Source organism: Hypanus sabinus, chromosome 13 (genome assembly GCF_030144855.1).
Source record: "Hypanus sabinus isolate sHypSab1 chromosome 13, sHypSab1.hap1, whole genome shotgun sequence".
NCBI classification, from domain to species: Eukaryota; Metazoa; Chordata; class Chondrichthyes; order Myliobatiformes; family Dasyatidae; genus Hypanus; species Hypanus sabinus.
Window position 1 is genome coordinate 55,185,435 of NC_082718.1, and position 26,102 is coordinate 55,211,536.

Here is a 26,102-nt window from a genome sequence, read left to right on the forward strand (position 1 = left end):
CAATACGTATGATAGCAATATTACATAGAATTATAGAACACTACAGCACAGGAACAGGCCTTTTGGCCCTTCTTGGCTGTGGCAAACCATTTTTCTGCCTAGTCCCACTGACCTGCATCTGGACCATATCCCTCCATACACCTCTCATCCATGTACCTGTCCAGGTTTTTCTTAAGTGTTAAAAGTGAGCCTGCATTTACCACTTCATCTGGCAGCTCATTCCACACTCCCACCACTCTCTGTGTGAAGAAGCCCCCACTAATGTTCCCTTTAAACTTTTCCCCCTTCACCCTTAACCCATGTCCTCTGGTTTTTTTTTTCTCCCCTAGCCTCAGAGGAAAAAGCCTGCTTGCATTCACTCTATCTAACACATCATAATTTTATACACCTCTATCAAATCTCTCCTCATTCTTCTACCTCCAGGGAATAAAGTCCTAACCTATTCAACCTTTCTCTGTAACTCAGTTTCTCAAGTCCTGGCAACATCCTTGTAAACCTTCTGTGCATTCTTTCAACCTTATTAGTTTCCTTCCTGTAATTAGTGACCAAAACTGAACACAATACTCCAAATTCGGCCTCACCAATGTCTCATACAACCTCACCGTAACATTCCAACACTTACTCAATACTTTGATTTATAAAGGCCAATGTACCAAAAGCTCTCATTACGACCCTAACTATCTGTGACTCCACTTTTAGGGAATTATGTATCTGTATTCCCAGATTCCTCTGTTCTACTGCACTTCTCAGTCTTCTACCATTTACCTTGTATGTTCTACCTTGGTATGTCTTTCCAAAGTGCAATACCTCACACTTGTCTGTGTTAAGCTCCATCTGCCATTTTTCCAGCTGGTCCAAATCCCTCTGCAAGCTTTGAAAACCTTCCTCACTGTCCACTACACCTTTAATCTTTGTATCATCAAATTTGCTGATCCAATTTACCATATTATCATGCAGATCATGGATATAGATGACAAATAACAATGCACCCAGCACTGATCCCTGTGGCACACCACTAGTCAAAGGCCTCCACTCAGAGAAGCAATCCTCCACTACCACTCTCTGTCTTCTCCCATTGAGCCAATGTCTAATCCAATTTACTACCTCACCATGTATACCTAGCGACTGAATCTTCCTAACTAACCTCCCATTCGGGACCTTGTCAAAGGTCTTACTGAAGTCCATGTAGGCAACATCCACTGCCTTCCCTTCATCCACATTCCTGGTAACCTCCTCGAAAAACTCTAGTTAAACATGACCTACCACGCACAAAGCCGTGTTGATTCTCCCTAATAAGTCCCTGTCTATCTAAATACTTGTAGATCCTATCTCTTAGTACTCCTTCCAATAATCTACCTACTACTGGCATCAAAATACCTGCCTATAATTTCCCAGATTACTTTTAGAGCCTTTTCTAAACAACGGAACAACATGAGCTATGCTCCAATCCTCCGGCACCTTACCCATAGATACCGACTTTTTAAATATTTCTGTCAGGGCCCCTGCAATTTCAACACTTTTCCTTCAAGGTCCACAGGAATACCCTGTCAGGTCCTGGAGATTTATCTACTCTGATTTGCCTCAAAATTGCAAGCACCTCCTCCTCTTCAATCTGTATAGGTTCCATGACCTCACTACCTGTTTGCCTTATTTCCATAGACTCCATGCCAGTTTCCTTAGTAAATACAGATGCAAAAAACCCATTTAAGATCTCCCCCATTTCTTTTGGTTCCATACATAGTCGACCACTCTGATCTTCAAGAGGACCAATTTTATCCCTTACTATCCTTTTGCTCTTAATATACCTGTAGAAGCTCTTAGGATTATCCTTCACCTTAACTGCCAAAGCAACCTCATGTCTTCTGATTTCTTTCCCAAGTATTTTTTTGCACTTTTTATACTCCTCAAGCACCTTATTTGCTTCCTGTTGCCTATACATGTTATACATCTCTTTCCTCTTTATCAGAGTTCCAATATCCCTCAAGAACCAAGGTTCCTTATTCTTATTCACTTTGCCTTTGATCCTAACAGGAACATACAAACTCTGCACTCTCAAAATTTCTCAGTTGGAAGGCCTCCCACTTACCAATCGCATCCTTGAAAGAGAACAACCTGTCCCAATCCACGCTTTTTAAATCCTTTCTCATTTCTTCAAATTTGGCCTTTTTCCAGTTTAGAACCTCAACCCGAGGACCAGATCTAGCTTTATCCATGATCAAGTTGAAACTAATGGTGTTATGATCACTGGAACCAAAGTGTTCCCCTACACCCACTTCTGTCACCTGTCCTAACTCGTTTCCTAATAGGAGATCTAATATTTCATCCTCTATAGTTGGTACCTCTATACATTGATTTAGAAAACTTTCCTGAACACATTTTACAAACTCTAACCCGTCTAGACCTTTAGCAGTATGTGAGTCCCAATCAATATGTGGAAAGTTAAAATCCCCTACTATCACAACTTTATGTTTCCTGCAGTTGTCTGCTATCTCTCTGCAGATTTGCGCCTCCAATTCTCACTGACGATTGGGTGGTCTATAATGCAACCCCATTAATGTGATCATACCTTTCCTGTTTCTCAGCTCCATCCATATGGCCTCAGCAGACAAGCCCTCTAATCTGTCCTGCCAAAACACTGCTGTAACATTTTCCCTGACTAGCAAAACCATCCCCACCACCCTTTATCCCTCTGTCTCTATCATGTCTGAAACATCAGAACCCTGGAACATTAAGCTGCCAGTCCTGCCCCTCCTGTAGCCAAGTTTCACTAATGGCTACAATGTCATAATTCCAAGTTTCAATCCACGCCCTCAGCTTGTCTGCCTTCTCTACAATACTTCTTGCATTGAAATAGACACACCTCAGAAGATTATTACCACCACACACAAACCTTCTATTTGTGACTTTGCATGAACTTTTAACATCATTTCTTTTCACCCCCACTCCACTATCTACTCTGGCACTCTGGTTCCCAGCCCCCTGCAAATCTAGTTTAAACCCTCCCCAATGACACTAGCAAACCTCCCTGCAAGGATATTGGTTCCCCTGTAGTTCAGGTGTAACACGTCTCTCCTGTACAGGTCCCACCTGTCCTAGAAGAGGTCCCAATGAGCCTGAAATCTGAAACCTTGTCCCCTACACCAGATCCACAGCCACGTGTTCATCCGCCAGAGCATCCTACTCTTACCCTCACTGGCACGTGGCACAGGCAGCAATCCTGAGATTACCACCCACGAGGTCCTGCTTTTTAACTTCCTACCAAGCTCTCTATACTCACTCTTCAGGACCTCCTCACTCTTTCTTCCTACGTCATTGGTACCGATGTGTACCATGACATCTGGCTGCTCACCCTCCCACTTCAGAATGCTGTGCATGTGATCAGAGACATCCCTGACCCTGGCACCCAGGAGGCAACAAACCATCCAAGAATCTCTGTCACGACCACAGAACCTCCTGTCTGTACCTCTAACTATCAAGTCCCCTATGACTACCACTCTCCTCTTCTTCCACTCTCCCTTCTCCACTGCAGAACCAGACTCAGTGCCAGAGATCCAGCTGCTGCAGCTTGTCCCAGGTAAGTCATCACTCCCCCCAACAGTATCCAAATTGGTATTGAGGGGAATGGCCACAGGGAAACCCTGCTCTGCTTGCCCTTTCCCTTTCCCTCGCCTGACGATAACCCAATTACCTGTGCCCTGCTCCTTTGGCGTAGCTACATCCCTGAAACAACTATCTGTAAACTCCTCATTCTCCCGAATGATCCGGAGGTCATCCAGCTCCTGCTCCAGTTTCCTAACGTGGTTTGTTAGGAGCTGCAGCTGGATGCACTTCTTGCAGGTGTCATTGTCAGGGACATCTGAAGTCTCCCTGACTTCCCACATCCTGCAAGAGGAGCACTCCAACATCCTGCCTGGCATTCTCTCTTCTCTAAACAAACAGAAACTTACTGGAACCTACCCTCGCCTCTGCCTGTTCACGCCGAAGCCTGTTGAGCCAAAGCCATCCCACACTGTTCCCTCTCACTTTGCTGCCCGCTGGACACGGTGGTCACCTTTTTAAACCTTTGGCGCTCTACTGGCTGACGTCAGGCGCCTGCGCGCTTCAGCCTTTTTTCCCCGAGCAGTGTAAAAAAAATGGCTTCTCTCTGAGATTCCTTACTCCTTCACTCTCAGCCTCTTGCTCCGATTACATTTATGTAGTGCCATTACTTTGGAGGTCTTTACAAAGTCAGCTACTTACATCCAGCTAAGTGTTCCACACTCTTTTAATACCATTAGATGACCTCCAAGCAAAAGGTTCAACTAAGATTGAATACAGTTACAGATAGGCTTTCTACTTTAACCTCTTCAATTACTTTTTTAAAAAATTAGCTGAATTTTAAACATGGTTAAGTGGATACACCAGTTTGACAAAATACTACATCCACAACCTGCCGGTACCACCACCCAATCAGCTAAGATGCATTAGTACTTGCATCTGAGATTATATATTGAAAGATCAACATTATTTTTACACAGTAGTGCAATTTTCAAGACAGCGTCATTAACAATCTAAACGACAGACAGAAATGAAGTACTTCTGGTAAGTATAACTGCCGTCCAACACATGGATGTCAGTATTGCTGGTGAAATTGGGATTATGCCAGCTACTAAATAATTACATTTACCAGAAACCAATCAGTATTAAGGAGATAAGACTAAAATTAAGAAATTAAAGCAATGAACTTTGTATAATATCTATTAGCTATTGGTCTTCATAACTTGGTAGTTTTCTGACTCTTGTAGCTAACAGGCATTATAAAAAAACATGTACAGGTTAAAAAAAATCATCACTTGTATAGGTTAAAAAATAAAGTCACTTGACCACATACCGTCATCTTTTTGAGCTTTTCTTTTTACTGATATATTTTCAGGGAATGCTAATGCTGTTTTTTGCAATGATATAAACTCTTCCTGTAGGTAAATTTGATCAATTTCACACTCATATTCAACGTGAACTCTGTGTGAAGCCTGAAAGAAATGACTTGAATTTATATGACGCCTTTCACAGTTTGTATCATCTCAATGTACTTATGTATGGAATTATCCATCTGGATAGGAAGCAAACCAAAGCGTTTCACTGTATCTCAGGATACGTTACAATTACTAATAACTACTTTAGCAGATGCAAAGTGTTTCACATTCAATTAAGCACTTTTTCTTTCAGGTGCAGTCACTGAACATTACTGTCAGACACAGTAACGAATTTGGACAAAGCAATGTTCCAACAATCAAATAATCTTTGTTACTGGTCGAGAGATAAATACTAGCCAGAATAATGAAAAAAAATTCATCTTTGCACTTCAAACTAACAGCATGATTACTTGTACATCCACCCAGCGGTAGGGAGGTTCTTGATTTAACATCACCTAAAGGAATTGTGCTTGCTCAGATATTACTGTCTCAGTACAATAGACTAGAAAATGCATAGTTCCTCAAAAAGTAAAACGCACTAGAATTAGCATTGTAGCAACTTTACTTGTTTTGTCCCTTTCAGCTTCATGCCTTCATGCCAGTCAGGTCCCAATGCACTACCATGTGCTTCACTTCCAGCAACACTTTTCTTTTTCCTTTCAAAACCTGCATTGAACAACCAAACACTTGTCACATAAGCAATGGATTCCATTTTGATTCAAAACTCTAGATATTCTTAGTTTTATGCAGCTTGTCTATTGGTGTTTAACTGAGTTTATGCAGTTGCTGCAGATTTTATAAATCACAGTTTAACATTATTTTAAAGTAATGTACAGAAACCTTGAGGAGGAGTAAAACACTTACACTTGACATTTTGCTTTTTCTTAATGCAAAGCAGCCCTGGAATAAACTAAAGAGCACTAATCTTTGAAAGTTATCCTTGTAAAATGAAAGATGACTGCAAGAATGAAAGGAATTTACATATAGTTCAGGTTAACTTTATTCCATTAGGGTAGGAAGCAAATATTCCATAATTAGATACAAAAATGTGAGTTAATGCAGCTTTAACAATGATTTATTTGCTCAAGTTATTGACACATCATTCACTTTAAGGTGGATCATAAAAGCTGCATCATTGCAATTACCTTCTGTAGTGTACTTTGTCCTTTTGCAAGTGAGAGCAGCCTCAGGCTTATCAGCCTGGAGTTGAGGAATTAAAAATTCAGATGCTCCAGCATCAAAGAAAGTGTTTCCAATTGCTTTATCTTTTATAGCCCAGATGACCTCACAGCCTTCAATTTCATAGCTAGAAACACAAATGAATAACAATTTTAGAATATTCTTAGTCATTGGGCACTCAAAATAAAACTCACTCTTTGGGGAATGAGTAACAGCAGAGGCCTCACCTGTACCAGTTTTGGCAAAAAGCACAATGGTTCTTTCAACACGCTACAAAGAACACTTAACTTCTTCTTTCATTGGTGACTGTAAGACAGGTTACCTGAGGTGTGTCCCTTTACAAATCTAGATCCTTTCCCATAAATTATTTCATCATTAATTTTGGGGCCTTGACCTCATCAGTCAAGTCCACTGCACTGATCACATGCACTGCCTTTCAGATTAGCCAGTCTTTTTATTGAATCCAATTTCTGGACTCTTGAATGCCTCTTCAGATCCCACATCCTTTGGATCACTTCTGAAAAAAAGTGGGGAATGCTGCAAATTGACCAGTTGGTAATGATTATTATCTTACAATATAGGTTGTAAATAAAAAACATAAAATACTATTAGATTTCTTTTGGAACCTTTAATAACACTTCCTCTTCCTGCTTCAACAGCACTGAGCTGTATCTACTGTTCTACAGTTTAATTTTAAAAGAAGCAACAATATAGAGTACATGAACAAAGACTCATATAGCCTTGCTTATAGTTTAAAAGAAGATACTGCCTGCTAATGGATCAAATAGTCAATATACTGTATTCCATTCTTCAGCTTTAAAAATAAATCACAGATCTATCTGTTGTGACAATTTTGGGTACTGACTTTAAAAAAAAAATTAGGTTCTAGATTTGTAGATGAACACTTTATAGATAACCTGACTTACAGTCACTCTTTAGCTCAATCTTTCAGTAGCATCACTGAAGAAATTGCTACTGGAATTACATCCACAGTGATACTGCAACTCCAAGGAAAGCTGAACAGGAAAGGAATATAGAAAGACATCAATATATGGAGATTGGACTCAGGACTATGAAAGCAACTACTGAATTTTGGCAATACTTGCCAACGCAGAGAAACACCAGTATTTCTATTTCAGGCCCCTTAAGTTCAACATTGAGGACTCCCTAATCATAAGCAACACGGATCCCCACACCTATCCCAACAATAAGCCTCAAACAGTGCCTCATGAACATTCCAATTTTATGCTATGTCTCTCAGTTTCCTATTAGTCCTACCTACAAGAGATTGATAATGGTGACCTGAAACCCACACAAGACTGCCCAAACTCATTCCTTTGTTTACAGTGAGAAACATAAGTGAAAATGACTCATGTTGAACCACTCTAAATCCAGGTTCCCATCTCCCAAAAGCTCAATCACTTAAAATAGAAAAATAGAATCAGAGTATCTTTGTTCATCATTTAAGACATCACAGTAATAAAATATACTTACACTAGTTCCAGTGCTATACCTCCATTCCCTACAATGATAATCCTTTTGGCTCTAGCTAAATGACTTTGAAATTTCTGCAAAGAAAAAGAGTATTCAATATGTACAATCAAATTTCAGCAGGCTTTCTCATCATCATAATGCTTTCTGAATATTGCTCAAGCAAATATTTTGCATTTTACAGACAAAAGCCTGTCTTAATAGGCTAAACATTAATGAACAAGGTTGCACCTTGCAGGCATTGGAACTCTACACTCTTACACAGTGTACAGACATTGCATTGTTGATTCAGTTAGGTATTATTATCCATCTATTTGAAATCAAACCCACTGTAAAGCCTACAACTCTGTTCTTGTGTTCTTGAATTTTGTTATATTTAATATTCTTGAATTTCATGTCATTTCCCAAATCACAGCACATCCTTCCCATGTCTGAATCTACCCAATTAGATTCCAATTCTTGTCATGCTTATAAAAGCTCTTATCCAGCTCACTGATGACATCTGAACAGTTTTCTTTCCTCAATGTCTTTGACTAGCCATATTAAATACTTAAGTGCCTCCTCCTCAGATTGTCATTTCATGACTTCATTTGAATGGTTTAGAGGGAAGCACAATGAATGTTCAGTGATAAGCTCTATTCCCATTATTCTCAAGAGCCCTAATATGCCACTTTTTGGAATTCCACTGCAACGTAAAACCTATAACATACTGTATCTATACGATCAACATCTTGTTATCCCTCCCAATATCAGCTCCTCAGGTTCACCAATAAATCAAACCCAACTCCATGAATGGAGCTCTTTCGAATAGTTTTCTATGGTAAGTTATGATAAAAAAGATACTGCTGCAATATTAAAATTCATCAAGATGGTGTGATGGTTGGAAAGTTTGGGTAAATGGAACTGTTGAAAACAAAAGCTGGAGAATTTTAGATTTTGATCTAACAAGATTAAGCTATCTTGAAAAGCAGGCATAGACAAGTTATGCTGCCTCTGGAATTAGGGCAAGCTAGTCTCTTCACATGCCAGGTAGTCCAATTCTTAATTCCTTTTATTGAGATATTACAAAAGCATGGAAATCAATCTTGATAATTTACTACTGATTAACAATTTCTTGCAGAGTCAGTGATTAAACATTTTTAGAAACAGTTTACTCCACAGAAAAAGCTTTTTCTGCATTTCTGGTTTATGCTGCATTTATTCCCCCCCCATGACTCCTTTTCCACATTGGGAAGGGTGAAAGGCCACCACTTTGGGGAAATGGAAGGAAGGATTTGATTCTGTCTCAATGAATCTCTGGGGTTGGTGGGCCTGTTTCACTCAGATTCTGGGAACAGCAGGGGTTAAGTCCAAATAAATGAAATCCCAGGAACAGCGTGGGAACTATCACAGTGAGGGTCTTATTTGAATCATCATCAGATCAATTAAAAATACGGAGCCTGGGTGCTATGCCATACGTTTCACTGCAAGTAAATGGAAGATTTTCATGATTAATCTGCAAGAAAACTAATGTTACTGATATCACTGCATAATCATGGTGCAATTATTCATTCTTTGGGGGTGACTATGAAACTCTTTGTGATATCTGATACTGTGGATGATAGAGTAATAATTATAGCTGGGGAGGACCCTTTTCTTTCTGATGCAATTGTGAAGATGCCAATTCAAACCATTTGAGAAACAGCTGAGTGCTTTAATGGACTGGAGGGGAAGATGAGTGTATTAATTAACAGCATATGAACAAGTTGGCATTAAACCTTGGTGACCTAGATAGAGTAGGAATCTTACACTCAGATCTGCTGAGGACTCTGTGCATTTGTTCCCCTCTAACAAGTACAATGGAGATGAAGAGATTTTCAAACAGTCTAGACTGGTACTTTTTAAACCAGCCCTTCAACCCAATCCTCTCTCCCATATATCCATCCCTTTGGTTTTAAAATAACTGAAGCAGCAATGGCTTCCAATTTGACTAGAAGAGGTTTTCTTTCTGTTATTCATTGGGAATGTTTTACTTAAAATGATATTTGTTTTTACTCAAAACAAAAATCAAAATGTATTTTACTTTACAAGTCTTTCTATCAAATTATATTCAGATCTTTTGTAAATCTTGAAGATTGTCAAAAGGTTTCGTTGAGCCCATTGTGTAGAAATTAGCTCAGGGATCAGATGGAAGTTGGCACGTGACAGCTACAGACCTTCTTTAACACATTTAAAAAATTATACAAGCATGTAATTTGAAACCATTTTCAAGTCAAACTCAGAGCTTTCCACTATTACAAAGTTAAATAAAAGATGTGCCAACTCCAAATACCTCCTGAAATCACTATGTTACAAAGCAATTACATTTATTTCTTTGCCAATTTTCCTCTATTATTTCAACGTTCAAAGGGGTCAATTTCAGACTGTGGACATTAGCATGAAGAAAATTTATATTTTGAGCAATCGATGCTACTAATTTGACACTCAGCAAGCCTGGAGCCAGGCTCTCACTGGCTATCAGAATCATTCAGGGTCAGAGCTGGAAACTATATTTGAGAAACTCATGTGGTGTAGAGAATATTAACTGCTCAACTCTCTCTCCTCCCTCTCCCTCCATCCAAACCTTGGGGAAACTAGGCCTTGGATACTTAGGGATGCACCCAGCAAGTTCGGACTGCTCAGTGGTCTTCAATACTCCAAGTCCCTAATGAAGATTTTCCTCATTCAGTCCCTTAACTTTTTACAGAGGACCCTCTAACTAGAATGAGATGGCTGATATTTCCCTTATACAATGGCTTATTTATAATATAAATATATATCAGATTAGATAGAAATAGATTTTTTAAAGATATTCCATGAATAATGTGGTTCATTTTAATTGCAAAAACCTTAAAATTACCACAACATTAGTAGTGACAGGTGTTTAATTTTTAAGGTAATTTTGACAAATCGGGTTAAGTAAAATTATCACAGGATTCTCAAAGTTTTTGGTATTAATTTATCAGTGATAAAAAATTTGTAAAAAACTCTTGAAAATCATAACTTTGAAATTAGAACGTGATACTGTAAACAACAACTAATAAAGCCTTCTTCAGAGTGAAATGCAATAATGGCTTTATTCACGTCATTTCACAAGACTAGAAATTTAGTTAGGCATTTTTTGGAGTGAGTCATTCATACATCTGACTTTGATTTCAGCTTAACACAGACATCAAATCACATCAATCTATATGTACTGTTCTTTTTGGAGTTTTGCTAGGGATATTAGTCCAGGTTTTTCAGAGACTGACTCTTTGAACATTTGTACAACTATTTTTAAAGGCAGGATGCTGGACTAAGACTCCACGGAAGAAAGTGTCTTCTATCTTGCCTACTTTGCATCCATTCCCCTAGACCCAACTCTGACCTAATTTGCTTCAACAGACTCCATCTCCGACCAATCCAACTGGCTCCCATACACTGACCAAGATGTCTATCTGAGCTAGTCTTAGTTACCCATGTTTGCCAACCTTAGAATGATAAATGTACAGCACAGAAAAGGACCCCCACGGCCCACACTGACAATTAAACACTGAGTTTCACTCATCTTATTCTAGACAATTTTATTTCCCACAAACTCCCAATAATGTTTTCCAGATTCTAACACTCTCCTTTGCACTAGGAGTAATTTTCAATCCACAAATATTCGGAATCTAGGAGCAAACAGGACTTTCTAGTCAGCGGGAGGACATGCAAACTTCAGACAGACAGCTCTGGAGGTTAGGATTGAACCCACACACCGGAGATAAGACAACAGTTCTACTTGTAAGCCACAGTGCCACTAATATTATGGAATTAGACTTCTGAGATCCAGAATATTTTTCTCTCCGAACATAACTATTTGTTTGCTGTATACAGGAAAATGTGAAAACTATGATTTTGTTCGAAGTTTTATATTACCTTTGCACTGTCGGTATCCCGAATTCCTAAAACATATGGATTGTCTCTGACAATCAATTTTGGCCTGCCTCCAGTACATATGCATAGCTTTTCATAAATAAACTCCTTCCCATCTTCTGTATGGATTTTCTGGAAGAACATGAACAAAAATGTCACAGAAATGTAAGAAAAATTTGAATCTATACCAGAGGCCAGTGGCCTAATGTATTTGTACTTGCGTGTTGAGCACTCGTGTATAATATTTTTCCCTGAGCATCGCAAATTACTCTTGCTTGATTGCAGTTTAACATGCTGCAGTCAAATGAATGAAGTCAGGAAACAAAGTACAGGGAGAGTACACAGGAGTTCTTTTCCTAATAACTGTTATACAAAAACGAACTAAGATAAAATCCATTGCCCAAAATAGTTGAGTCTCCCAGTCCTAATATACTTTGTTTATTTTCCCACACTTGACGAATATTTTATGTATGGACCGGTCTATTTTCTATAACTACCTCTAGTGATTCACTTTACAAAAGCTTCCTCTAATTTCTTCCATTTCAAATACCTTCTACATTCACCCAAGTACTTTCCATAATTAATGTAATTCAGCAAACACTGTGTTCAATTGATAGTGAATACCATAAAATATTTTAATGCTACTGCACTTGATAGGCTAACAAAGCAATCACTTCCAAATACTGGCTGAGATAGCAAAACTACCAATTCTATTTGCATTAAATAAAGGGGATACAGTAGATTAATCATGAAATAAAGAGGAAACTGAGGAGATGCAAAAGGCACAGGCTGTTCATTCTTCTTACTATGCACTTGTTACACTTCCATAACTAATTTTTCTACCTTAAAAATTATTTAAAAATTTACAGAATTGGAAGTTAGATGTTCTGTAATGTGGGAAATTCCTGTGCATAGCATAATGTTAGGTCAATATGGAAGACAAATTATTAGACAACTAAAATTATGAAGAATTTTTTTTCAGTATATATAGTACAAACTATCATAAAGAAATAGTTTATTATATAAATAATTGCATTTGGTGACACAAAGGGTGGAGATGTTGTGGATAGTGTGGAGGGCTGTCAGAGGTTATAGCAGGACACTGATAGGATGCAAATCTGGGCTGAGAAGTGGCAGATAGGATTCAACCCAGATTAAGTGTGAAGTGGTTCATTTTGGTAGGTCAAATATGATGGCAGAATATAGTATTAATGGTAAGACTCTTGGCAGTGTGGAGGATCAGAGGGATCTTGGGGTTCGAGTCCATAGGACACTCAAAGCAGCTGCGCAGGTTGACTCTGTGGCTAAGAAGGCATACGGTGTATTGGCCTTCATTAATTGTGGAATTGAATTTAGGAGCCAAGAGGTAATGTTGCAGCTATATAGGACCCTGGTCAGACCCCACTTGGAGTACTGTGCTCAGTTCTGGTTGCCTCACTACAGGAAGGATGTGGAAGTCATAGAAAGGGTGCAGAGGAGATTTATCAAGGATGGGGGGCATGACTTCTGAAAGCAGGTTGAATGAACTCAGCCTTTTCTCCTTGAAGCGAAGGAGCATGAAAGGTGACCTGATAGAGGTGTATAAGATGATGAGAGGCATTGATCGTGTGGATAGTCAGAGGCTTTTTCCCAGGGCTGAAATGGTTGCCACAGGAGGACACAGGTTTATGGTGCTGAGGAGTAGGTACAGAGGAGATGTCCAGTAAGTCTTTTACGCAAAGAGTGGTGAATGCATGGAATGGGCTGCCGGCAACAGTGGTGGAGGCAGATACAATAGGGTCTAAAAGAGACTTTTGGATAGGTACATGGAGCTTAGAAAAATAAAGGGCTATGGGTAAGTCTAGTAAGTTCTAAGGCAGGGACATGTTTGGCACAACTTTGTGGGTTTTTGTGCTGTAGGTTTTCTATGTTTCTATGTTTTGATGGGAAAAATAACTTTTCAACTGCAAAATATATTCTGAGAATCCTCGCATCTCTCTTCTTTTACGAACCATGACATAATTTGCTCATTGCCCTAAATGCACAATAAATTTAACTGTAAGCACGGTTTACCTCATTAAATGACCTTCAGTCCATAAACTTCCTTATGAATAGATTAGCTATAAAGCTCAATGTGGTCTTATAAATTATAATTAAGGATGATGAGGCTAAGTTTATTCGATGGGTACAACTATCTGAACTCATCAGATGTGTGCTCAAAATGGTGCCTATGTTAGATTTAAACTCTCACTAAAATTACTCTGCACATTCCAACTGCAAAATCATTCCTAGACTCAGGACAAGCAGAGAGCAAAGTAGGATATAACTTCCTTTTTTAAATAATCTTTATAAATCTAATCACCAAGAACCCATAGATGGTAACTGATACGCTGAAATATTTGCAACTTAATTATTTTTTTACATGTTGTGCAGCATCCAGTCCTTGAACTGCAGAATGGATCACATCAATGTTGGGATAGTGCTCTTTCAGCAAGTGGGTTGGTCTTTCTTCAACTTCAAACTCTTCCAAGGTCCTAGAAACCTTTAGAACATAAATACAAACTTTCAATCAGCCCTGATATAAATTTAAGTTTATAAAAAGCAGAAGTGTCTCACAAAAGCCAGGAACAAAAGCAAAAAAAATACTAGAAACATTCAACAGATCAGGCAGCATCTTCGCAGTGAAACAGAATCAATCGTTCATGTTAATTATCTTCTATAAGAATTAACAATATGAGTAAACAAATTGTTCGGAGTTGCAGAGCAGAAGGGTTCAAGAGGATATGTGTAAGTGTGAGAAGACCAGGGTTATTCAGGTAATATAATTGTTTTCAGTACTGTCTAATTTAATGGGTCACTTTAAAGAGAGATAGAGGAAAAAAAGATATTGTGACTATGATATGTAGGACTCAGCAGCTGCTGAAATTTGAAGCAAAGAGGACATGGTTGATCTTCTGTTAGAATTGAATATTCTAATACAAAGAAGGAAAAGCTGAAAATTGTTAAATTTCAGATTGAGTCCTGCTTACCAAGAAGATTAGGTCCTGCTCCATGGGCTTTCATCCGTTCCACAATGCCCAATGAAGTCAGAATGAGAGTGGAACGGAGGATTAGCATGACAGGTGCTCAGAATCAACCTTGCAGATTGAATGATAGTATTCTGTGAAAACACTCACACAAGCTTTGTGAGGAGACCACATCGAGAACACTGAACGTGATTCACTAATTTGGAAGAAGTCCTTGTGCATTGCTGCTTCACCTGGAAGCCATGTTTGGCTCAGTGGGAAAGGTGTTGTTAAAAAAGTCAAGCAATGCATCTTGAGTGATTACATGGGAAAGCATCATGAAAAGGATGCTTTCAGGGGAACTGAAATTATACACACCTGTTTGAAGTTCATCACTGCTTTAATAAGTGGAGATGCTGTAACTAAGAGAATTTCATCTCCTGGAAACTGTCCAGCAAGCTATAAAAGCAAAAAAAAAAATTCCACAATTTCAGATCAAAGAAATGCAGTTTAAGCAAATTACAGTTATAATTGATAAATGTCAAAAAGATACCCTGTACTATATATCAACAAGGCTTCATTTCACCAAGAGAAAATTTGCAGATGCTGGAAACCCAAGCAACACACACAAAATGCCGGAGGAACTCAGCAGGCCAGGATTTTGTGTGTGTTTCATTTCACAGAGCTTACTAAAATCATGAATGTGGTCCTAACAATCCATTTTCATACTGACAGGAGGTTTGACAGAATGTTCCTACATCGACATTTGACACCAGGAGTGAAATGAGTGCAACGGAAGGTATTAGACACCTACTTCATACTGAAAAGGTACAGTGTGAGAGAATATGGGCTCCAGCAATGGAATATGATTGCTCCAGCAATCCAGAACTCCAAGGTTCTGGATAATTGTACTGAAATCTTCTTGTTCCCAAATCCTCTTGTGATAGTGGCCAACATACTAATTGTCTTTCTGCTTCATCAGTGCACTAGCTTTCAATGACTTTTATATAGAGACACTCAGGTCCCTTCAAACAACATTCCTCAATTTGCCACCATTTAAAAAATACATATCATTTACTTTCCTACTGAAAGGTAACCCCACAATTCACTCCACTGTACTCCATCGTCCACACTACTGCCTACTTTATCAGCTTGTCAACATTTTTCTAAAGCTTCTTTGCACCATCATTAGCAAACTGTAAACAGTCACATATGATCCTTTCAGTGAAATCGGCAATTTGTATTGTGAAATATGTAATTGCAGCCCAAGCACTATGATCATCACTAATCTCCCAAAAAGGTCTCTTAATCTATAATGATCCTTTTTCACAGTATTGTATCTACTAAATGTTCACCAATATTAACTAAAACTTAAGACTCACAGATATTTCAAGGGCAAATAGAGGAGGGAAATAGATGTCTTTCCACCAGGCACTTCAAATGAAATCAAAATAAACCCATGCAGGAAATGATATACAAACAGCTTACATTACTGTGCAAAATATTTAGGCATCCTAATTTTTTATATATATGTGCCTAAGACTTCTGCACAGATTTATATGCTGTGGATGAAGGGCAAGTGTACTGTAGGCAGATTTTCTAAGGATATGGAATAGGTTTGCAAGTGGTGAGGGGGGGGCTCAAAACTAGCAAATGGATTATAAATAGCAGTTCGGCAACATGGCTGCAGATTGAGCATAATGTAGTAAAATCTGACATGATCCATTTTGAAAGAAAGAATAATGGAAAAAAATATTTAAATAGATCAAGCCTACACAATAGGGGTCTGAGTTCATATGACGCAGTTTGTCACAGAGCATGAATTCAGAGCACTGCAGCTTAGAAACAGGCCCTTCAGCCCATCTAGTCCGTGCTGAACTATTTTGCCTAGTCCCACTATCCCATAACTGGTCCATAGCCCACCATATATTTATCAAAATTTCTTTTAAATGTTGCAATGGAATCCTCATCCACCTATTCCACTGACAGCTCATTCCATATCAACACCACCCTATGAGTGAAGTTCACCCTCAGGTCCTCCTTAAATGTTACCTTTCACCCTTAATCTATGGCCTCTCGTTCTCATCTCACTGAAACTCAGTGGGAAAGCCTGCTTGCATTTACCCCTCATCATTCTGTGCACATCCATTGTATCTCCCCTTCTTCCTCTACACTCTAGGCTATGCTAAATGCCTTCGTTAAAGGCTTTTGCATTCACTTGGAGAGAGCAACCAGGAAGGCTGCTGGAATTCTGGCCTTTGTTGCAAAAGGCATGAAAGGGGAGAAATATTGATGTATTTTTGCAAGGTGGGTTACTCCATACAGTTTTAATGTCCATGTATAAATGGTTGACCTGGGTTTGAGGCAATGCAGAAAAGGTTGATTTCTAGGTTATTGATGTTCAGAAAAAGTTAGGCCTATGCGCCTTGAAGTTTAGAAAAAAAAAATGCTAGATGAACTCATTCAAATAAGATTCAGAAGCTAATTTCCTTCATGGGGTTTATTCAGATCTAGGTGATGAAGGTTAAACTTATTTGAAATGGAGATGTTGAGGAAATTCTTCTCTGACAGAGTTGTGAGTCTGTAATTCTCTATGTCAGATAATTGTCCCTAGTAATTAAAGGCAGAGATTGACAGATGTTTAAACAAGTCAAATTTGTTGTCATTTAACTGTGTGTGAGAGACAATGTTCCTCCGGACCAGGGTGCAAAGCACAGTAGCACATAACAAATGAGTTACCGGTTATGGGGGATGAGCAAGAAAGCAATGTAAACCAATAGTAGAACTAACTGAAAGGCAAAGCAAGTTCTAGTTCTAAGCTATCCCAGTTTCCATTTATGCATTTAATCCACTCCACACTATTAACTTCAATTCCACTCGGCTCATTTTCACACTTTTAACACTTCTCTATTCTCCATCCCTCCTTCAACCTCCAATCATCCCTTACTCCTCCCACTCACTTACATCACCTTCCATATCATTCTCTCTTCCAACCTCATAAGCCAACATTATCACACCCCCTATAACGCCACTTCCGCGACCCATAGTTTCACTAACCCACCGTATTAAAATCTCCCACCCCAACACTCCCATATCCCTATTTCCCCAAACCTGCCCCTCTCCATTGACTCACTCAACTACCCTCCCTACCTGTTCAGCACACGTGACACCAGCGACCCCGCCCCCCACCACGGCAAAACGGGCTCGAGCGGGTTCCCGCGCTGTCGCCATGGCAGCGCCGCCTCAAACCTTCGGGTGGCCCCTTCCCCAAGGCCGGACTGCGCTACCCGGAAATGACGTTACACGCCGTGAGCGAGCCGCCGCTGCAGGGGTGGGTGCGTGCGCATGCGCCACTCTCTCCCATGTGGATGCCGGCGAGTTGAGCTCTCGAAGTTGACCTGCGAGCCTTGGGCACCGGATCACAGCGTAAGCCCGTATGAGGAAGGCATTTATACTGTGGCCTGGGTATGATGTTGGTGGAAAACTTGGATTTCCCATTCCCACGTCCAAAAGACACGCTGGTAGTTTGATTAGCTTCTGTGTTTGCCCCTGCTGAGGGTGGATGCCTGATAAAGCTTGTAGGTGTGCAGAGAGAAGGTAGATAGGATCAGCCTGCATGGATTCGATGGTTGAATGGCCTCCTGGTATGTATAATGGAAAAGGGGGCAAGGAGAATACCCTGAAAGCTGGAAATAGCATCTACGGAGGAAGACAGACAGTCGACGTTATGGGTCGAGATCCATCATCTGGTTCTGGTTCCAGCAGTGCGTGTGTTGTGGTCAGCAAATTCAATTCTCTTTGCAAAAGCTGAGGTTGCTAGCTGTTTTCTTGTTAGGTTTTGGGTCAGTCCTCGAGTTACAACAGAGTTCTGTATACTGTTCCCACTCCGCCCATTCGCTCTTGTCCCCCACTCGTCGAGCAGTAGATACAAAAGTTTGGGATCACAAACCATCAGACTCAAGGACAGTTCCTACCCTGCTGTCAACAGACTCCTGAACGTCACAACCCTTGCACTTTATTTATTTGGCTAGACTATAGCTTCTGTACAAGTGTCCCGCTTATTCTGCTTTCTGTTTTTCATTTTACTTCTCAGTGCGGGCGCCAAAGGATTGCAATGGTGAACGCAACACAATCACAGCTCAGGGTGTCGGAGCCCAGAGTTCATTTCCAACATCTGTAAGGTTAGTGAGAACTTCCTGTGAGCGTCTAGGTTTCCTCCCACTGTCCAAAGATGTATCAGTTAGTAGATTAATTGGTCATAGTAAAGTGTCCTGTGATTAGGCTAGGGTTGCTGAGCGGTGTGGTTCTTCGTTCCAGAAAGAGCTGTCTTGCACTGTATATCTAAATAACTAGATGAAGTGTGCAGATTTATAGTATTATTAGCTGCCCTGATGTCATGCAAATGGCTCTTCACCTTATCTCAGTACACATGGCAATTATAATAAATACAAGCTATTCTTTAAAATTGTTCTGTTCGCAAGCCAGAAATGAATGTAAACAGTGTTGGGGACAGGATCACAGGAACAGGAGTAACGGGAGTGTGAGCAGGTGCAGGAAGAATGGCCTCACTGACTGAGTTTGCTCAGTTCCACCCAGACTAGCTGCTGCCACTTGAGGGGGAGGAGGAGTGGAGAGAAGGCAGATGGGAATTCCCTGTTCCCACCCAGCACAGGGATGCACATCTATCGCTGTACATTCTACCAGTTTCAAAAAAAACTTGTTTCTATGTGCAGAGTGTTCAGAAGTTAGCTGTTGGTAACCTGTAAGGCAAGGAAATGCAATTGGCTGGTTTGACCAGCAGTAGAAGTCAAGTCAAGTCACTTTTATTGTCATTTCGACCATAACTGCTGGTACAGTACATAATAAAAATGAGAATGTTTTTCAGGACCATGGTATTACATGAAACAGTACAAAAACTAGACTGAACTACGTTTAAAAAAACACAACACAGAGAAAGCTACACTAGACTACAGACCTACGCAGGACTGCATAAAGTGCACAAAAACAGTGCAGGCATTACAATAAATAATAAACAGGACAATAGGGCAAGGTGTCTGTCCAGGCTCTAGGTATTGAGCTGTCTGATGGCTTGGGGGAAGAAACTGTTACATAGTCTGGTTGTGAGAGCCTGAATGCTTTGGAGCCTTTTCCCAGACGGCAGAAGGGAGAAGAGATTGTATGAGGGGTGCATGGAGTCCTTCATAATGCTGTTTCCTTTGCGGATGCAGCATGTAGTGTAGATGTCCGTTATGGTGGGAAGAGAGACCCCGATGATCTTCTCAGCTGACCTCACTATCCGCTGCAGGGTCTTACGATCCGAGATGGTGACTTTCCAAACCAGGCAGTGATGCAGCTGCTCAGGATGCTCTCAATACAACCCCTGTAGAATGTGATGAGGATTGGGGAGGTGGAAGATGTACTTTCCTTAGCCTTCGCAGAAAGTAGAGACGCTGATGGGCTTTCTTTGCTGTGGAGCTTGTGTTGAGGGACCAGGTGAGATTCTCCACCAGATGAACACCAATAAATTTGGTGCTCTTAACAATCTCTACCAAGGAGCCGTTGATGTTCAGTGGGGAGTGATTGCTCTGTGCCCTTCTGAAGTCAACAACCATCTCTTTTGTTCACATTCAGAGACAGGTTGTTGGCTCTGCACCAGTCCGTTAGCCGCTGCACCTCCCCTCTGTAAGCTGACTCGTCGTTCTTGCTGATGAGACCCACCACGGTCATGTCATCGGCGAACTTGATGATATGGTTCGAGCTGTGTGCTGCAGCACAGTTGTGGGTCAGCAGATTGCACAGCAGTGGACTGAGCACGCAACCCTGGGGAGCCCCTGTGCTCAGTGTGATGGTGTTGGAGATGCTGCTCCCGATCCGGACTGACTGAGGTCTCTCAGTCAGGAAGTCAAGGATCCAGTTGCAGAGGGAGGTGTTCAGGCCCAGTTGGCTCAGCTTTCTAATCAGTTTCTGAGGGATGATTGTGTTGAAAGCTGAACTGAAGTATATGAACAGCATTTGAAAGTAAGTGTCTTTTTTTGTCCAGGTGGGTTAGGGCCAGGTGGAGGGTGGTGGCAATGGTGTCCTTTGTTGAGCAGTTGGGACGGTACACCGACTGCAGGGGGTCCAGTGAGGGGGACCGCAGGGTCTTGATGTGCCTCATGATGAGCCTCTCGAAACACTTCATGATGATGGATGTAGATGCAACGGTACAGTAGTCATTTAGGCAGGACACTGAAGACTCCTTCGGCACGGGGACGATGGTGACGGCCTTGAAGCACGTTGGAATGGTGGCACTGCTCAGGGAGATGTTGAAGATGTCAGTGAGAACATCTGCTAACTGGTCTTCACATCCTCTGAGCACTCTACCAGGGACGTTGTGTGGTCCAGCAGCCTTCCGTGGGTTGACCCTGCACAGGGTTCTCAAGTCGGCCACAGAGAGACACAGCACCTGGTCATTCGCAGGAGGAGTGGACTTCCTCGCCGCCATGTCATTTTCCGCCTCAAACTGGGTGTAGAAGTTATTCAGCGCATCTGGGAGGGAGGCATCACCTGCACAGTCAGGTGATTTTCATCCTGTAATTGATGATGTCCTGGATGTCCTTCCACATGCGCCGCGTGTTGTCGCTGTCCAGGAAGTGGCTGTTGGTTAGCTGGGCATGTGCACACTTTGCCCCTCTGATGGCTCGGGACAGTTTGGCTCTTGCTGTTGTTAGAGCTGCCTTGTCGCCTACTCTGAAGGCGGAGTCGCGGGACCTCAGCAGTGCACGCACCTCCGCAGTCATCCATGGCTTCTGGTTAGTGTGTGTAGTGATGGTCTTGGACAGAGTAACGTCATCGATGCACTTGCTGATGTAGCTGGTCACTGATGCTGTGTACTCCTCTATGTTGGTAGAGTCGCCATCGGTTGCAGCCTCCCTGAACATGCGCCAGTCAGTGTACTCAAGGCAGTCTTGAAGAGCAGAGATGGCTCCTGCTGGCCAGGTTTTCACCTGCTTCTGAACTGGTCTGAAGCGCCTGACGAGTGGTCTGTATGCTGGGATTAGCATAACAGAGATGTGGTCTGAGTATCCGAGGTGGGGGCGGGGCTCTACCCAGTATGCGTCGGGGATGTTTGTGTTAACCAGGTCCAACACGTTCTCCCCGCTTGTTGCAAAGTCCACATACTGATGGAATTTGGGGAGCACTGACTTAAGATTCGCGTGATTAAAATCGCCGGCGACAATAAACGGACCATCAGGGTGTGCGTTCTGCAGTTCGCTAATAGCCCCATACAGTTCATAGAGCGCCTCCTTAGCATTAGTGCTGGGGGGCGAATGTAGACACCGAGTCTAAGAACAGAAGTGAATTCCTGTGACAAATAAAATGGTCTGCATCTAGCAGGCACAAACTCCACTGGTGATGAGCAGTGTCTGGAAACCAGCACAGAGTTCTTGCACCATTCTGTGTTGATGTAGACACACAAGCTACCACGGCGAGTCTTACTGGAGAGAGCTGCATCTGTGTCCACACGAAACAAGGCTAGCCCGTCTAGCTTAATGGCAGCATCTGAAATCCCATCAGTGAGCCATGTCTCTGTGAAGACGTACGCGGAGCAATCTCTGTACTCCCGCCAAGTATTACGTTGGAATCGGATGTAATCCATTTTATTGTCCAGGGAGCGGACATTGGAGAGCAGAACGGACGGGTGAGCCGGCCGGCTAGGGTTTGCTTTTAGCCTGGCACGGACCCCTGCCCGTTTGCCTTGCTTCCGCTTCCTCGCCGATCGCTTTCGACGTCTCCATCTCCGGCTACCAGCATCAGTCCGAGGAACGTAGGCCTGTTCCCCTCAGCAAGCCGAGGTCACGTAATTCAGCGAAAGGGAAGTGTTTGGTTGTGCAATGCTCACTCTTTTCTGGATGACCAAAAGGACCATTGAAGTCATCAAGAGATACAGGACAAAAACAAACTCTTTGGCCCATTTAGTCTGTACCAACCATTAACCATGCATTTATACTAATATTAATCTCACTTTATATTCTATCTACATTCTTTTCGCTACCCTTCCCACCCTCGCACCCCCAGATTCTACCACTCAACAACATACTAAGTGCAATTTACAACGTCCAATTAACCTACCCATCAGCACATGTTTGGGAAGTGGGAGGAACGGGAATACCCACCATACTGTGGCAGGGAGCAAATCACACACTTAAGGAGAGGTAATGTAGAGGACACAGTAGCCTGTCTATTCACAGCAAGACCCACACCTAATAATATTTGTGCTCGCATTGCTTTGACTTTCAGATCCGTGCAACAGCAGCAGCCCCTCAGCCAAATAAATGCAATGTCTGAATTTCCAGAATCAGATATGTTCCGAGTTGGAATGCATGGCTGTCTCCAACTAACAAAATTCAATTGAGATATCATCCCATCAGTTTGGCTGCAAACATTGGGACACTGCATAGAAGCAGCAGTGTAGGAAGGGGCAGTTGTAGATGGTTATCAGTTGAATGGCTGGTTACTGCCTTAACCGTATGATGAACTTTTTTAATCAACAGACTGACAGGAAGCCTGTTAAATGGAAGTTTAAATATTCTAGGTTACTGTCCTCTAAACTGTTCGCTGCTGCCTGGTCTGGGGTTTTGCTGTGAGCACTCAGCTTCAAACTTCATTTCAACTTTACCCAAGCATAGTCCAAAGAGCTGAATTCCAGAAGCTAGGTGAGAGTCGCTGCCTTAGCATTGAGGCATCATTTGACTAAGTACCTTGCATGAAGGGGGTGCTCATAAAGTCAAAGTTAGTGGGCATCGAGGGGAAAAGGCACAAGTTGGAGTCATATTGTCCACAAGGCAAGGCAGTTGTTCAATCATCTGAGCCCAAGATGGAATTACCCAAACAACACACACAAAATGCTGGAGGAATTCAGCAAACTAGGCAGCATCTCTGGAAAAAGTGTACAGTTGACGTTTCGGGCCAAGACCCTTCAGTAGGACCCTTCATCAGTCCTGCTGAAGGGTCTCGGCCTGAAACATTGACTGTACTCTTTTTCATAGATACTGCCTGGTCTGCTGAGTTCTTCCAGCATTTTATGTGTGTGTGCTTCAATTTCCAGCATCTGCAGATTTTCTCTTGTTGGTGATTGGAGTTAGCCAAGACTGTTGTAATCTGAACTGCTTCAACCTCTTTCCATCATTATATAATTAGGGAAAGTTTGTTGATGTTTGCACAACATTCCATTATATTTGCAACTGCTGTGCAAATGAAACAGTTCATTTGTGTATACTGCATGACCACATGAACATTTTTGGCTTGATTTAGTCAATGGCAAGTAACATTTGGGCCACCAAAGTGCCAGACGTTACCCAAACTTTCATTAGTTACAGTCTAGTGCATCACAGGCAAAGGCCTCCCCACCACTACGCACTACACGCAAGGAGGACTGTCACAAGAAAGCATCCCATTATCAAGAACCTCTACTATCCAGGCCTTATTCTCTTTTCGCTACTATCATCAGGCAGGAAGGAGGTACAGGAGCTTTAGGTCCCAAACCACCAGATTCAGGCCATTGAACCCAGCATGGATAACTTTGCTCACCTCAATTCTGAACTGATTCCATAACTCACTTTCAAGAACTATAACTCATGTTCTCAATATGATTTATTTTTTATCTGCACAATTTGTCTTTTGCACATTAGTTTGTTGTCAGTATTTATGTATACCTTTTCTTTATTTTCCTGCAAATGCCTGCAAGAAATTGAATCTCAGGATAGTATATGCGCGCACACACCCACACCAAATTTTTTTTGGTAATTAATTTGATGTTGAATAATCACCTACACTGATGCTCAGTGATACTAGTACTGCTAAGTACCCATTCACTGCTACCCTTTGCTTTCTATCTGCCAATCAGTTTTCTATCCATGTCAATGTCTTCCCCCAATGCCATGAGCTTTGATTTTACCCACCAATCTCCTATGTGGGACCTTATCAAATGCCTTCTGAAAATTGAGGTACACTACATCCACTGGATCTCCCCCGTCTAACTTCCTGGTTACATCCTTGCAAAACTCCAACAGATTAGTCAAGCATGATTTACCCTTGGTAAATCCATGCTGGCTTGGCCCAATCCTATCACTGCTATCTAGATATGCCACTATTTCATCCTTAATAATGGACTCTAGCGTCTTCCCCACCACCGATGTCAGGCTGACAGGTTGATAGTTCTCTGTTTTCTCCCTCCCTCCTTTCTTAAAAAGTGGGATAACATTAGCCATTCTCCAATCCTCAGGAACTGATCCTGAATCTAAGGAACACTGGAAAATGATTACCAATGCATCCGCAATTTCCAGGGCCGCCACCTTTAGTACCCTAGAATGCAGACCATCTGGACCTGGGGATTTGTCAGCCTTCAGTCCCATCAGTCTACTCATCACCGTTTCCTTCCTAATGTCAATCTGTTTCATTTCCTCTGTTACCCTACGTCCTTGGCCCATTCATACATCTGGGAGATTGCTTGTGTCTTCCTTAGTGAAGACAGATCTAAAGTACTTATTAAATTCTTCTGCCATTTCTCTGTTTCCCATAACAGTTTCGCCCAATTCATTCTTCAAGGGCCCAACATTGTTCTTAACTATCTTCTTTCTCTTCACATATCTAAAAAAGCTTTTGCTATCCTCCCTTATATTCCTGGCTAGTTTGCATTCGTACCTAATTTTTTCTCCCCCTATTGCCTTTTTAGTTAAGTTCTGTTGTTCCTTAAAAACTTCCCAATCATCTGTCCTCCCACTCACCTTAATTCTGTCATACTTCCTTTTTTTTAATGCTATGCAATCTCTGACTTCCTTTGTCAACCACTGTGGCCCCTTTCCCCCCTTTGAATCCTTCCTTCTCCGGGGGATGAACTGATTTTGCACCTTGTGCATTATTCCCAAGAATACCTGCCTTTGCTGTTCCACTGTCTTTTCTGCTATGATATCCGTCCAGTCAACTTCGGCCAGCTCCTCCCTCATGGCTCCATAGTTTCCCCTGTTCAACTGCAACACTGACGCCTCCGAGATGCCCTTATCCTTCTCAAATTGCAGATAAAAACTTATCATATTATGATCACTACCTCCTAATGGCTCCTTTACTGCAAGATCGCTCATCAAATCCTGTTCATTATATAACACTAAATCCAGAATAGTCTTGTCCCTGGTCGGCTCTCGTACAAGCTGTTCCAAGAATGCATCCCGTAGGCACTCTACAGTAAAATCCCTATCCTGGGGTCCAGCACCAAACTGATTCTGCCAGTTCACCTGCATGTTGAAATCCCCCATAAGTACTGCAACATTACCTTTGCCACATGCCAATGTTAACTCCCTATTCAACTTGCACCCAATATCCATGCTACTGTTTGGTGGCCTGTAGACAACACCCATTTGGGTCCTTTTGCCCTTACTGTTCCTCAGTTCTATCCACACAGACTCTACTTCTGATCCTATGTCCCCCCTTGCAAAGGACTGAATCTCATTCCTCACCAACAGGGCCACCCCACCCCCTCTGCCCACATTTCTGTCCCTACGATAGCACGTATACCCTTGTACATTCATTTCCCAGGTCTGATCTC

At 41.6% G+C, this 26,102-nt stretch overlaps 1 protein-coding gene and 1 long non-coding RNA gene across 2 annotated transcripts in view; one reads left to right on the forward strand and one right to left on the reverse strand.

Annotated features, from left to right (window-relative positions):
• The window catches only part of pyroxd1 (pyridine nucleotide-disulphide oxidoreductase domain 1), a 29,742-nt gene extending 11,933 nt beyond the window's left edge, over positions 1-17,809 (reverse strand). Inside the window, exons 1-8 of the mRNA XM_059987650.1 lie at positions 17,672-17,809; positions 14,900-14,980; positions 13,939-14,058; positions 11,541-11,669; positions 7,626-7,699; positions 6,098-6,258; positions 5,518-5,618; positions 4,871-5,009 (exon numbers count right to left, since the gene is read on the reverse strand). Coding sequence (XP_059843633.1) covers positions 4,871-5,009; positions 5,518-5,618; positions 6,098-6,258; positions 7,626-7,699; positions 11,541-11,669; positions 13,939-14,058; positions 14,900-14,980; positions 17,672-17,752 — 886 coding nt within the window. The 5' untranslated portion in view covers positions 17,753-17,809. The remainder of the gene's footprint in view (positions 1-4,870; positions 5,010-5,517; positions 5,619-6,097; positions 6,259-7,625; positions 7,700-11,540; positions 11,670-13,938; positions 14,059-14,899; positions 14,981-17,671) is intronic.
• An 83-nt stretch (positions 17,810-17,892) lies between these two features.
• The window catches only part of LOC132403875 (uncharacterized), a 49,470-nt gene continuing 41,260 nt past the window's right edge, over positions 17,893-26,102 (forward strand). The window contains exons 1-2 of the long non-coding RNA XR_009515380.1: positions 17,893-17,986; positions 18,615-18,702. This is a non-coding gene — a long non-coding RNA (uncharacterized LOC132403875). The remainder of the gene's footprint in view (positions 17,987-18,614; positions 18,703-26,102) is intronic.